Below are 12,395 nucleotides of genomic sequence, written 5' to 3' on the forward strand. Positions count from 1 at the left end.
TAATTTTTAAATAGTGCTTTTATGACGGGGCACCGATGCGCTGTTTAACCCCTCTCAGGTGCGAGGTCAGAAATATGTGATTAGAATGTTCTTAACTGAAAATTCAGTTTCAACGCTGATGTAACAATGGCTGCTGGTGATTGAGAGCAATGGAGTTCTAGAACACTGACTTCGAATTTTGAAGAAAAAAAAAACAATTCCAAAGAACCTGCTCTCCAAAGGGTTTAATAGCACTTGTGTCTTGTTTGCTGTTAAAGGGAGAGTTGCATGTGCATGTTACCGACACAGTCTGTAGTAGGCTGGACTCGTTTATATTCCACCATCTAGACCCCCCTCCCCCCCCCCCCCAAGTAAGTAAAATAATTACTGCTGGCAGAGGCTGCCTTTCACCATCGCTCATCTGCGTCGCCTCGTTCTCGAGTGGACAAGGCCGCCGCTCGCCGGACCACGCCGCGCGTCTGTTTAACCTTCCCCTGGGCTGATGGAGCGCTCGCGCTGTCAGAGCCGCGGTCCGTCTCCCCCCCCCCCCCCCCCCCCCCGGCTGAGCGGCGCTGGCTGCTCGGCTAACGCTCGCCGGCTCGCAGACCGAGAGGCTTAACTCTAGTCGGAAGTGACATGAGCGAGACGGAAAGCTGCTCCGGTGGCTGCCGCGCCGACCCCACCGTCAGTCAACGCTTCGCTGCCCTCGCCGACGTGTGGAGCGCGGTGTCAGTTTCTATTAGGGAAACCCCCCCTCCGCACTTCATTGCCAAAGTGTTGGGTCTTTTTTTTTTTTTTTTTGCTCATTTAAACCAAGCGCAGGAACCACAGCTACAAAATAAATAAATAAATAAACAAAATAAATACATAAATACTAAATGCATGTCTAAATGCAACATGACATTTAGGCTATATAGGCCAGGGAATCGCAAGCGGTTCCAAATTCATTTTGCCAGGCACGCAGAATGAATGTCCTTTTGTGTACGCTGTATGTGTGGGCAAATGATTGACAGACAGGCTGTTAATTCGGGGGATGTAGCCTATTTTTTGTATCTTTTTTATATTTTAAACTACAAGGTGACAGTCTTAATTAAAATATATTATTTTTAAATGTACTATTGTAACAAATTCACATAAAAATTTAAAACATAAAAAACTAAAGTTGCCTGCAGAACCATATACATATTCTAAAATGTTAAAAATAGAAAGAAGATGAGTTTTTTGAAGTTGTTTGAAGGAGATCCTGAAGCGGGTCCTAACATTTTCAGCATTGGGCCTGTTTAGAACTCACACTTGTCATCCTTTCTAAATTCTTAGTTTTGAAAAAAAAGTTATGTGGTGTTTTTATCATACAGAAATGGGACAGTGGTGGTGTTTTTTTTTTTTTCTCCAACTATAACTGAAACGTCTTCCCAAACCGCCTCTCCAGGTTTATTCGAATGGAAGAAGGACATCAGATTTTTCCCGCGGTCCGAGGAGCACAACCCGGCGGGACCCGCGGTGGCGGCGGGCGAGGACGGTACGGAATCCGGTTTCCCGCCGCTGATTGTCCCTGTCGTGCAGCCCGACTCCGCCGTTGACAGATGGAGCCTGTCTGGGGCAGAGGGGATTAATTATTTGCGAGGCCCGCTGCCTCCCGCGGGCGCGGGGGGGGGGCGGGGCGGGGCGGGCGGGGGCCGGGGGGGGGTACTGAGCTGCATTTTTGCGCGCTGTCCATAAACCCGGCTCATCCGGGCCAGCGCGCGCCGCGGTTGCCGGGGCGACGGCTAAGCGGGAGGTAGCTCTTGAAATAGGGAGGCGCGTCCCTCCCGTCAGGTGAGGAGGAGACCCGTTCGTCAACACTCCTCCTCGTGCGGCGAGCGCAGTGAAATGGAGGTCAGCTCTTCGGCGACGCTGAAATGGCTGCACAGAAGGGATGCCGCTGTGAGTTCTTGACTTGTTTCAGATTTTGCTCGCCAGCTCTGTCGGCGAAGTCTGGGTACGATACGACTCCGTGTCTAACGGTGTCTCGGTATAGCGTTGACTCAGTGGAGTGGTTTTATTATTGCTTTCTCTGATAGCCCACGTTGTAAGAACTATTTGGAGTTGCTGTCTTTTCATTTACTTTTAAGAAAAAATTTAACACTTTTCAACATGTATCTATAACTGGAGCTTGAAATAAATTTTCTGGATAGGGTTGGAAGAACTTTAAGACTCTCTAAGCAGTTTTTAGACAGATTAAATGCAAGTGTAGTTACTGTCCCTTAATAAACAGATTTATTAATTTAGTTTTTCAAACTGTAGCTTGGTTTTGTGGTTGTTTTATTAATAACATAATGGAAGACTCTCTCGATTTGTGAAAGAGCTGAAAGATCCTGCTATTTACAGGTGGAAACTCCAAAACGAGCACCAGTAAGCAGGGATCCAGAAAGCAGTGTTTATCTCAGCTGGGCCTTTAGAGGAGAGCCAGGAGAGTGGCTATGAGCTTGTATGCGCATGCTTTGAGGCCTGCGATCATCTGAACGCTTTCTCTCTCTCTCTCTCCCGCTGTCCAGCCGCAGTCACAGTCACGCCCAAGCCCAGCGTGAAGTTCAGAGGGCGTCTCTCCGTGACCTCAGAGCCGGAGGTAACTGCCCCCTTCCTTTCATCCAGGTGACAGCACCTGAAACCCGACCCCCCCCCTCCCCCCTCTAATCCGGCTTTGTCCTTTGGGCTGTTAATGGTTCCCACCCCCGCTGGCATCGCCCTCGCTAGATTCACGCATGAATATTTCACCGGCCTTTCCTTCAGAATGACGTGACATCATCACCCTTGTTTCCCGGGCAGCCAGGACCTTTCATAAACCGGCGTAGGGATCTGACGTCAGGCGCTGGGGCTGTTGCCGGGTCTACGCTGTCCTCTGTAATTGTTAGCAGTGTAGCGTGTGGCCATGCCTGGGACAGGACCTTCTCCCCACTGGAGAAGGGGGAGAGGGGGTATGGTTCTGGTAGAGCATAGCCCTGACCCCCTCCCTCCTCTCCTCCCCCCACCCCCCGCAGAGCTGCATTCTCCAGGTGGAGTTCCAGAAGCCGGAGAGGGGGGGGCTGGGTTTCTCCCTGGTGGGGGGCATTAACGGGAGCGTGCTCCGGGTGCGGGAGATCTGCTCGGGAAGCCTGGCCCAGCAGGACGGCAGACTGAGGGTGGGAGACGTGCTGCTGGAGGTAAGCTGTCAATCACCCTGTCAATCACACATCCATAAAGACTCTCTGTGCTCTGTGGTCACTGTGACCCTGAGTAACATTTCGGCTCCACACAAAGGGGATATATTTTGTTATATTGCAGAAATCCATAAAGATCTGCATAAGTAATTCAGTTAAATTCTATGTTTGTGTCTGTGTGTGCGCGCACGCTTGTGTGTGTGTGTGCCTGTGTGTGTGTGTGTGTGCAGGTGAACGGCATCATCGTGTCTGGACTTAGTCACAGTAAGGTAGTGGACATCCTACGCAAAGCGGAGGGCTCAGTGCAGCTGACCATCGGCAGGGATACCCCGCCTCAGTGTGGCTCTGCCCCCGGCCCCGCCCACTGCCACGCCCCCGGCCACTGCCCCACCCCTGGCCCCGCCCACAGCCCCGCCCACAGCCCCACCCCTGAATCTGTGTTTGCCACCACTCAGGATTCACCAGGTGAGGTTACACCTCTGACACGCCCCTCTCACACCACACACAGCAAAAACACTGCCAGGGACCGACCGGGTGTTCCCCCCTTAAGACACACCCACAATAAGACTGTTTGAGTTCCAGTGCCCCTATGATCACTGTGACTACCACTCTCAGCTAGAAGGAAATTTTCTACAAATATTGTTAAATCTGGTTTGTTTTCTGAAACAAAGATACTTTCTCATAATAAAAACTTCCCTGTTAAAATCGAAATTTGTGTAGTGTATTTAAGATTACCCAAACTCGTTCCAATGAAATGAAATATATATTTTTCCGAACGTTTTTTTTTGTTCAAATGGACTGCATTTATATAGCGCTTTTATCCAAAGCGCTTTACAATTGATGCCTCTCATTTGCCAGATTCTTCAGATTTTTAAGCAAATCCTGGGTTTGTGCTTTTGGACATGTTGAGTCCAAACCATATCAACAGCTCCAAGAGTAAATATAAATTCTTGGCAAAGCAGAAGTACTTTCCCTTTTCGATGTGACCAACTCCTAGAAGCTATAAATATATAAATAACGTTCACATGCATTTGTGTGCACTTTATTTGTGTGCTTTAAATGCAGAAATCACCACACAACCAGAAGCTAAGGAAGATCTGGAAAACCCTCAGGCTTCATGGAATGAAGAAAAACAGGGAGAATCTCCTGAGAGTTCAGAAAAGGTGAAACAGACACGCCTATCTGCAAACACCTGAAAGTGACATCCATTCCTTCAATTATTACTGCATTAGGATGTCAGTGCTGGAGTCTGATATGGTTTTTCATCCCATACCACTTATTCTAAAGAATACACACAATGGAGTACACAGAGGAGGCTAACGTGCTAAAGAGAGCCAAGCTTGCACAGTGCAGAAAGCACAGAGGAGGCTAACGTGCTAAAGAGAGCCAGGCTGGCTCAGTGCAGAAAGCACAGATGAGGCTAACGTGCTAAAGAGAGCCAGGCTGGCTCAGTGCAGAGCACAGAGGAGGCTAACTTGCTAAAGAGAGCCAGGCTGGCTCAGTGCAGAAAGCACAGATGAGGCTAACGTGCTAAAGAGAGGCAGGCTGGCTCAGTGCAGAGCACAGAGGAGGCTAACGTGCTAAAGAGAGCCAAGCTTGCACAGTGCAGAAAGCACAGAGGAGGCTAACGTGCTAAAGAGAGCCAAGCTTGCACAGTGCAGAAAGCACAGATGAGGCTAACGTGCTAAAGAGAGCCAGGCTGGCTCAGTGCGGAGCACAGAGGAGGCTAACGTGCTAAATAGAGTCAGGCTGGCTCAGTGCAGAGCACAGAGGAGGCTAACGTGCTAAAACCAGCCAGGCTGGCACAAGGCTCGCTGTGGTGACATAGGCAATCCATAAAATGAGTTACTGAAGCCCCGCATTCCCTGCTGTGGAACAGCGTTTAGAAACTCAGGTGGTGAGAACCAGTCTGAATGATTGCCACTCAAACCTACCGCCCCTCTCTCTCTCTCTCTGTCTCTTCTTTCTTTCTCTCTCCCCCTCCTCCCTCTCTCCATCTGCCCCACAGGACTGTACACCCATGCACCAGACCTGCTGCCCTCCCCTCTGCGTCCCAGAAATGCTACAGGACGCCTCCGAAAGGTAAGACCTGCTCCCCGTACACCGCACCCCCCCACCCTCGGGACGGGGGGGACACCCCGTTTCCCTCTTCCACACCACAGGACAGGTCACATCAAAAAGTCAGCAGCCAACATTTAAATGTTTTGTGGAACTCTTCGTGGGAAAATTCGTTCAGCGTGAACTACCGAGTTTAAGGATGGCTACTATCCATCTCCAAAATTCAACATGTTACATCTTGATCCCATCGTTTTAGGACCAACTCATAACTAACTGCTATGGAAAGTAATTTAATTTGTTCACTGTAGTGTTGATGTGGGCTGTGTGGGCTTTACTCAGCAATGCTCTGGCAGGACGCTTTTTCCTCATCTTGGCTGCCCTCGCACTTTTGATCTGAACTTGGTCTTGATAATACGATAAGTCTGATCTGTCTCCTTACATTACATTACAGGCATTTTAGCAGATGCTCTTAGCCAGAGTGACTTACACAACTTTTTTTTACATAGCGATAAATACAATCTCCTTATCTGTCTAATGCTGCATCTTACCCATGATGCTGCTTCCCAATGCTGAATATAATTTCTGATATTTCATAGATATTTACGCCACTTTCATTTACTTAAAGCTGTTGGCTTTCAATGTGTGTGTCACACGACAATCACAACATCCAGCTAAATTATATCTCCTCCAGTTCATGTCCCTGGGTGACATAGCATTTAGCATATTGAGTAGTTTAGCCTGTGGCTGTCCTTATGTGTGTGCTAACAGTAGTGAAAAGTCTCAGTGATGTCCACAAGGGGGAAGCAGAGAGCCACCGATATAACTAAAACTTTTTTTTTGGGAATGACAGAAAGCCTGGAATTAAAGGAGAACATAAACTTAAAGATAGCGGAATCTGATATGTCGCTGCTTACCTGTAAAGCGGTATACCTGTCCCTGCGTAGAGTCCCGGCTCAGCTGGAACCCGGTAATCTGAAACTGACGGACAGGCGTTGGGCGTCAGGGCCGCCCGGGGAAGATACTGGGGGCTCTGTTGTCTGGCTGGGCTGAGAGCGAGCCCTGAGCATGTAATCAGCTATACAGGACGATGTGATGATGTGCTGATTTGTGAAACACTGGCTCCGCCCCTCACCTGCCAATCACTCTGACCCCTGTGATGAGTGACTTGGGGGGGTGGGGGGGTTCAGAGGGGTGAGGGGGGGTTAATGGAGTCACCGGGTTTAGGATGCACTGCTTCCCCAGTCTGGACATTCTCATTTCCCTTTGCTTGGCTTTTCCTCCCCCAGTCTACATTAAAAGTCTGTGGCCACTTATGTCCTGTAGGGGGCAGGGTAAGGGAGGTAGCAGGGGGTGAGGTGTAGGGTAACAGTTTAGGGGGACAGTGAAAAAGAAAGGTTATAGGCAAGGGTGCAAGAGAACAGCACAGAGCGGGAAGATGTACACAGTAAAATGTCCTGCATTAATTCGACTTTAACAGAGTACATCCGAGTCCAATAGGGACCACATGTACTCTGCAAGAGTAGATTTAACACTGAACATTTTACTGAGAAGCAGAATGGTATGAAGGAAGGATATGTATATAAGATAAGATATAAGGAAGGAGAACAGTATTGGGGAAGGGTATAGGGGAAGTGTATAGGAGGATATAGGGGAACAGTACTGGGGAAGGGTTTAGGAGACGCATCTGATTACCAAGTGCAAATGCAATGTGGTTAAATCTTATCCAGATACAGATTAAGATACAGGTCACCTGAAACGACCAGGTATAAATGGGGCCAAATACCGACGCGTTTAGAGGTAGAAAAAGATACAGCGCCTGCTCCACGAGTGCCTTCTTTCATGCCCTCTGTTCTCCTTCAGGTGGGGAAACTGATCCATGTAATTGGTGTCGGCCGATTGCGTCTGTTACAATTAGCAGCTTTTCTACCTTCTAGGTGGAAAAATCGCAGGAAAGTCCACCTTGCGTGACTTTGCCCCGCCGAGCGATAGCACTGTTCCTCATTCCTCCCCCGATCCCCCTTCAGAGCCCTGCCCCAGCACTCACACCCAGACAAGGGTGTGAAGGGAAAGGTCAAAGGTCAGTCTGACGGCTGGAGTAGCGATGATGATGATGATGATGATGATGATGGTGACGGTGACGACGAAGACGGAGAGTCGTCTATGCCCTCCGATCAGGAGCCGACGCCTCTCGCAGGTAGAGCTCGAACCGTTCGGTCGCTAGCTGCCGCGAAACACAGAATGTTCCGGAAGAGTCAGCCGCGATATCAACACGTATATTCATACTGATGATTACAGGCTCATTTCTAACCAGAAACATATCCGCAAACACTGCCACATTCATAATTACAATTTTTTTCCACATGTGTTCTGTGTGCTGTAAAAATATGCTAAACTCATATTTCAAAACTCTAGTCATATGCATTGAACATGCACATCAGTATGTGATTTGTGCACTGTGTGGCAGGTAATGTTGACATTATTTATTTTATGCAAGTTTTTAAAAAAAAGTAGAAGCTGTTGACAAAAGCTGTTGCCATTTTGATATTTGAGGGATATTTGGGCGAGGTCATGTTCCCATATGAAAAACTCTCGCTTGCCTTCAGCCTTTGAAGTTAATTGGAGGTTTACGGACTCTCACCTTCAAACAACTTCAAACAACTGACGCTAGACACAGTTCCTGTACACGTCACCTACCGTCATGCAAGAGCACCGGCAAAAAAAAAAAAAACAACTTTCCCATAGCTGCTCCCTAATCCTAACAAAATCTTTTCAATTTGCTTGGTGACACCAACCCCTTGTCTCACTTTCTTTAGTTAGGAAACACGGCAGATTAGAGTAATGCGCTTGTTTAACGTGTCTGTGTGTGTTCCTTGTGTATGTTGCTAACGTTATGCCAGATATGCCAAATTATTTAAAGAGTAACTGTCATCTGAGACAGCTCTTGGTGCATATGTGAACATATCCTAAAAAAGGATGAAGTGACTAATATGGAAATCCCTTTCATTGTACAGTACTTTGCACCTCATAATAGTTCTTTATCTGCATTTTGAGTTAACTAGTTATGTTCAGATTGCTATAATACTTATGCTTTTACTTCATTATTACAATTCACCTTCATTTTTATTTTCGGAGGAGATTCTGAAAATATCTTGGCATCGATATTTAAAGTGAAATTCAGTTTTGTGCATACTGTTTTCCCCTTCACCCTTGTTGAAAAGGTCCACCTATAGTGACAGAAGAGGAGCTGTCCAGTCTGGCGATGATCAGCCCCTCCAGGACTGGTCAATACTCGGGGTCAAGGGTCAAAGCGCTCATCCAGATCCTGCAGCACCAACTGGACCAGCAGGAGCTGGTGAAAGAGTTCATGGTACTGCACACATGCGTCCTCAACCCTATTACACTACAGCAGTGCTGACCAACCCTGTTCCTGGAGATCTACCACCCTGTTGATTTTCATTTCAGTCCTCATGTGGCACACCTGACTGTACTAATCAACAGCTAAGCAAGATCTCTAGCTGTTGAATGGGGTGTGCTTAAGTTAGGACTGGAGTGAAAACCTACAGGACAGCAGATCTCCAGGAACAAGGCTGGTTACCGCTGCACCTACAGGCTATATCCGCCGAGCCACCCCATTACCCAGAGCAGCCCGCGCGATTTAGCGGTTCATGTGTACAGTTGAGTTGTTAGGTGAGTGATGAGGGTGAAATTCTTTGCTCTGGGGCAGGAGTTTTAAACTGGTTCTGATCCAGCGCCCCACATCTAAACACATTTATTGTTCCAAAAAAAGCCCTCTTTACTGGGGGAACCGGAAGGCAGGTGACAGGGGGGAACCTCCAGACTGGCACCCGCTTGCCATGCCATCACATTACATTACAGGCATTTAGCAGACACTCTTATCCAGAACAACTTACACAACTTCTTACATAGCATCTACATTGCATCCATTTATACAGCTGGATATACACTGAAGCAGTGCAGGTTAAGTACCTCACTCAAAGGTACAACAGCAGTGTCCTTACCCGGGGAATCGAACCTGTGACCTTTAGGTTACAAGACCAGCTCCATACCCGTTATTACTACACTGCCGCTCGCATGTTAAGGCCAGTCGCGGGGGGGGGGGGGGGGGGGGGGGGGGGGGTGGGGGGTGCACGGTTACAGATAGAATAACAGCGGAGGTCAGCGTGTAGTCGCTCTCTTTACAACCCTCGGCTCCTGGGCTGTTTACCGGCCATTTCGTTTACGGCTTTCGTCTCTGCTCCGCTCGGCCTCAAGCCGTGAGAAACGCCCTCTCACACTGCTGCCTGTTTTACTGGGGGGGGGGGGGGCAGGGCGGGGGGCACAGAGAGATGCCAGGCCGTATGGACTTAATTATCTAAAACTGGAATATGGTGATTAACCCACAGAATGTCTTACTGTTCCCCCTCCTCCCCCCTCCCTCCCTCAGGCCCTGGAACATTTGAAACCCTCTGACAACTGCCTCATTGGGAAAGCACCTGAAAACCGGGAGAAAAATCGATACCGGGATATCCTCCCCTGTAAGTTTCCTTTAAAACCATAATAATGCTAATAATAACTAATCATAATAATACTAATAATAACTAATAATAATACTACGTTGTTGGAAGCCCGCAGTTTCACTCCGTACCTTAATCCATCATTTTAGTACCCTTATTTTATTTCGTTTTTTTTTTTTTTTTTTAAACACGAGTGAGGTTTAAGTGAGCGGCCATTTCACTGTTGACAAAACACGGAACGCCGAGCCGAATTGTTTAGTCTAGGCGGCGCGGGACCGTGGCTCGCGGACAGACAAGGACGCGATTGTGCGCGCCGACGCGCTAACGTGCTAGCAGCGGAGCGCTCGTAGCACCACCCCCCGCCCCGCCCCGGATCCCACCCCCCCCCCCCCCGCGTTCAGCACGGGGCTAGCCAAACGCATCGCATTCTGCGCTCGCGCGCCGCTGCGTGTCCCATAATGCATCAGATTACATAAAATCACGTCTTTATTTCCTCGGTGGTTTGGAAAGCCCCCGATGCTACGCTAGCGGTCCAGCTTCCACGTTCAGCGGCCAGAGGGATCCTGTTTATACTACTAATGTTTTTTGTTTTTTTTTACATGGAGGTGAATGGGAGGTTTGCGATACACTCTCAGAGGACAGAGTTTCCCAAACGCTCCTCGGCGCCTCCACAGAGGAGCCCCGTCTAGCTCAAGGGTTCTTTGTCTCACCCAAAACGGTTCAAATCTGGGAGCAGCTCCCACGTTTTTCACACCTACTGTGGAGGACTTAGCAGGGTTCCCCTGTGAGGACAAGCCAAAGAACCCTTTTTCCTAAGAGTCTAGGTTTTTAAACGAAACAACAAGACCAGGTCAAAACCTAGTACATGGCCGGACCAGCCGACCAATGATGTAACTTCATAACCCGGCCGACCAATGGTGTAACTCCATCATTCACTCATCAGGTCACAGACATTTGTGTTTGTAGGGCTGGCCCCGCTGTTGCAGTCCAGCCAAAAACACGTCCTCATCATTGCTGTGAGGTTTACTGGCGGACACACGGCAGCTTGTAGGCTCCTTCCCCTACCACGCCCCCTCCCCGCCCCCACATGGCAGGCGGGCGGCCCACAATGCAACGCTTCGTTTATTATTGCGGTCGCTCTCCCCCCCCCCCCACCCCCGAACCTGTGGTGTGTTTTTACGGGGAACCACTGCCCTCCCTGTGTAACCTGCAGACCTGGGGCTGACACACCCGTTTCACAGGGCCATTTAGGAAAGAGGTGTGGGGTGGGGTGGGGGGGTGCTGGGAGAGGGGTGGCCCACCTGCCCAACTGTCCCCGAATATTTATATATGTATTTATTAATTAGTTTGATGTGGAAATTTATAGCTGCTACAATGTTTGAGGGGTCAGATGTAGTGCTTCATTGTTTACAGCACTTGCTAATTTACAACACCTGTACCCTGGGCTTTTAAAAGTACATTTATAAGTTACAGTTAAGTTAACAGCCAGTAATAATAGCGTTAACATACACATATGCGTTTCTGCGAATGAAGCGAAAGAAAGGCGTGCGAACATGTAGCGGGTGTAGCTCGGCTAGTTCACTAGAGAAGCGCAGTAAACGTGCGGTAAAGCGAAGGTCTCGTTAAGGTTACCGTGACAACACTCTCTGGCGACGCAAACCTCAAATAAAAAAAAATTATGACATTGCCCTTGGCTAGAAGCCATTTCCCTTTTTTAGCCGACCGGTAATGGATTTGCCTATGTGTCTCTATGAGGAACTCTATCTAGTGCAACCCTATCCAGTGTTGGGAAAAACGGTTCAATCTGGGAGCTTTCACAATCTGCACACCTGCAATAAGTTTCCCCAGTGGAGAGAAGCCATTGTGTGCTGGGGTCAGGGGAGTTTAGAAGGACATCACCCTCCTCTTCCTCACTCACTCCTAGGCCTGATTTCCAGATCATGTTTTCCAGATCTTTCTAGCCTGAGGAAAACATTTTTGTTATTGTATCCACACACCGATGGGATAGCGTATTCACTGTGTACCCCTGAAAGCAGCACAAGTTTACATTGTTTTCTGCTTAAATGGCTCTCAGTGTGTGAACGGCTAATTACCAGCCCCCCCCCCCCCCCCGCCTCATAAAAAGCATAAAGACCCCAAAATATAATTCTAATCAGCAATTTGGGAACGGTACTAACTGTGCAAGTGCCTTTTTTATTTTCCATTTTAAAAAAACATGCTGGGAAAAAGACCACCCACTAATGAAAGCAGCAGTTTGTGTTTTTAAATGAGCAAATGTGGGATACTTACATGAAATGTAAATACAATATGTTCATGTAAGACAATACTTCACCCTCACAAAAAATTATTTTAACATTACACATTTAAAGATATAGGACCTATGACTCATATTAATACTTTATAAGGCCACATGCCTGTACAAACATTTATGATTTTTTTAATATATAAAGAGAAGAGTATCCCAATCGACTCAGTTATTGTTCTCTGACCCTTGTGTTACTCATGTTCGATGAGAATAAAGACGACGTTGCATTAATCGGCTTCATAAAAATAAAATGCTAATTGGAAATCCGTCATTGCTAGTGTTTAGGTTTTGGGGTTTCAGTGAACCCCTGTGATAACGGATGTAATTGATCCTGATTAATCAGGAAATGCTGATTATCAGACC

The 12,395-nt window shown here is 47.9% G+C and overlaps 1 protein-coding gene and 1 long non-coding RNA gene across 5 annotated transcripts in view; one reads left to right on the top strand and one right to left on the bottom strand.

The window, feature by feature from the left end:
* Positions 1-12,395, top strand: part of ptpn20 (protein tyrosine phosphatase non-receptor type 20) — a 50,949-nt gene that overhangs the window by 32,005 nt on the left and 6,549 nt on the right. For 2 of the 4 annotated variants that reach the window (XM_035399948.1, XM_035399947.1), the window contains exons 35-43: positions 1,409-1,498; positions 2,514-2,584; positions 2,997-3,158; positions 3,386-3,620; positions 4,221-4,318; positions 5,164-5,237; positions 7,238-7,407; positions 8,432-8,580; positions 9,658-9,748. In XM_035399948.1, the coding sequence (XP_035255839.1) occupies positions 1,409-1,498; positions 2,514-2,584; positions 2,997-3,158; positions 3,386-3,620; positions 4,221-4,318; positions 5,164-5,237; positions 7,238-7,407; positions 8,432-8,580; positions 9,658-9,748 (1,140 nt within the window). Of the gene's footprint in view, positions 1-1,408; positions 1,499-1,704; positions 1,903-2,513; positions 2,585-2,996; positions 3,159-3,385; positions 3,621-4,220; positions 4,319-5,163; positions 5,238-7,147; positions 7,408-8,431; positions 8,581-9,657; positions 9,749-12,395 lie in introns of those variants that run through there. The other 2 variants (XM_035399950.1, XM_035399949.1) reach the window with 2 other exon arrangements.
* The window catches only part of LOC118217864, a 66,220-nt gene that overhangs the window by 4,627 nt on the left and 49,198 nt on the right, over positions 1-12,395 (bottom strand). The window lies entirely within an intron of this gene.

The sequence above is a fragment of the Anguilla anguilla genome, chromosome 18 (genome assembly GCF_013347855.1).
Source record: "Anguilla anguilla isolate fAngAng1 chromosome 18, fAngAng1.pri, whole genome shotgun sequence".
In the NCBI taxonomy this organism is placed as follows: Eukaryota; Metazoa; Chordata; class Actinopteri; order Anguilliformes; family Anguillidae; genus Anguilla; species Anguilla anguilla.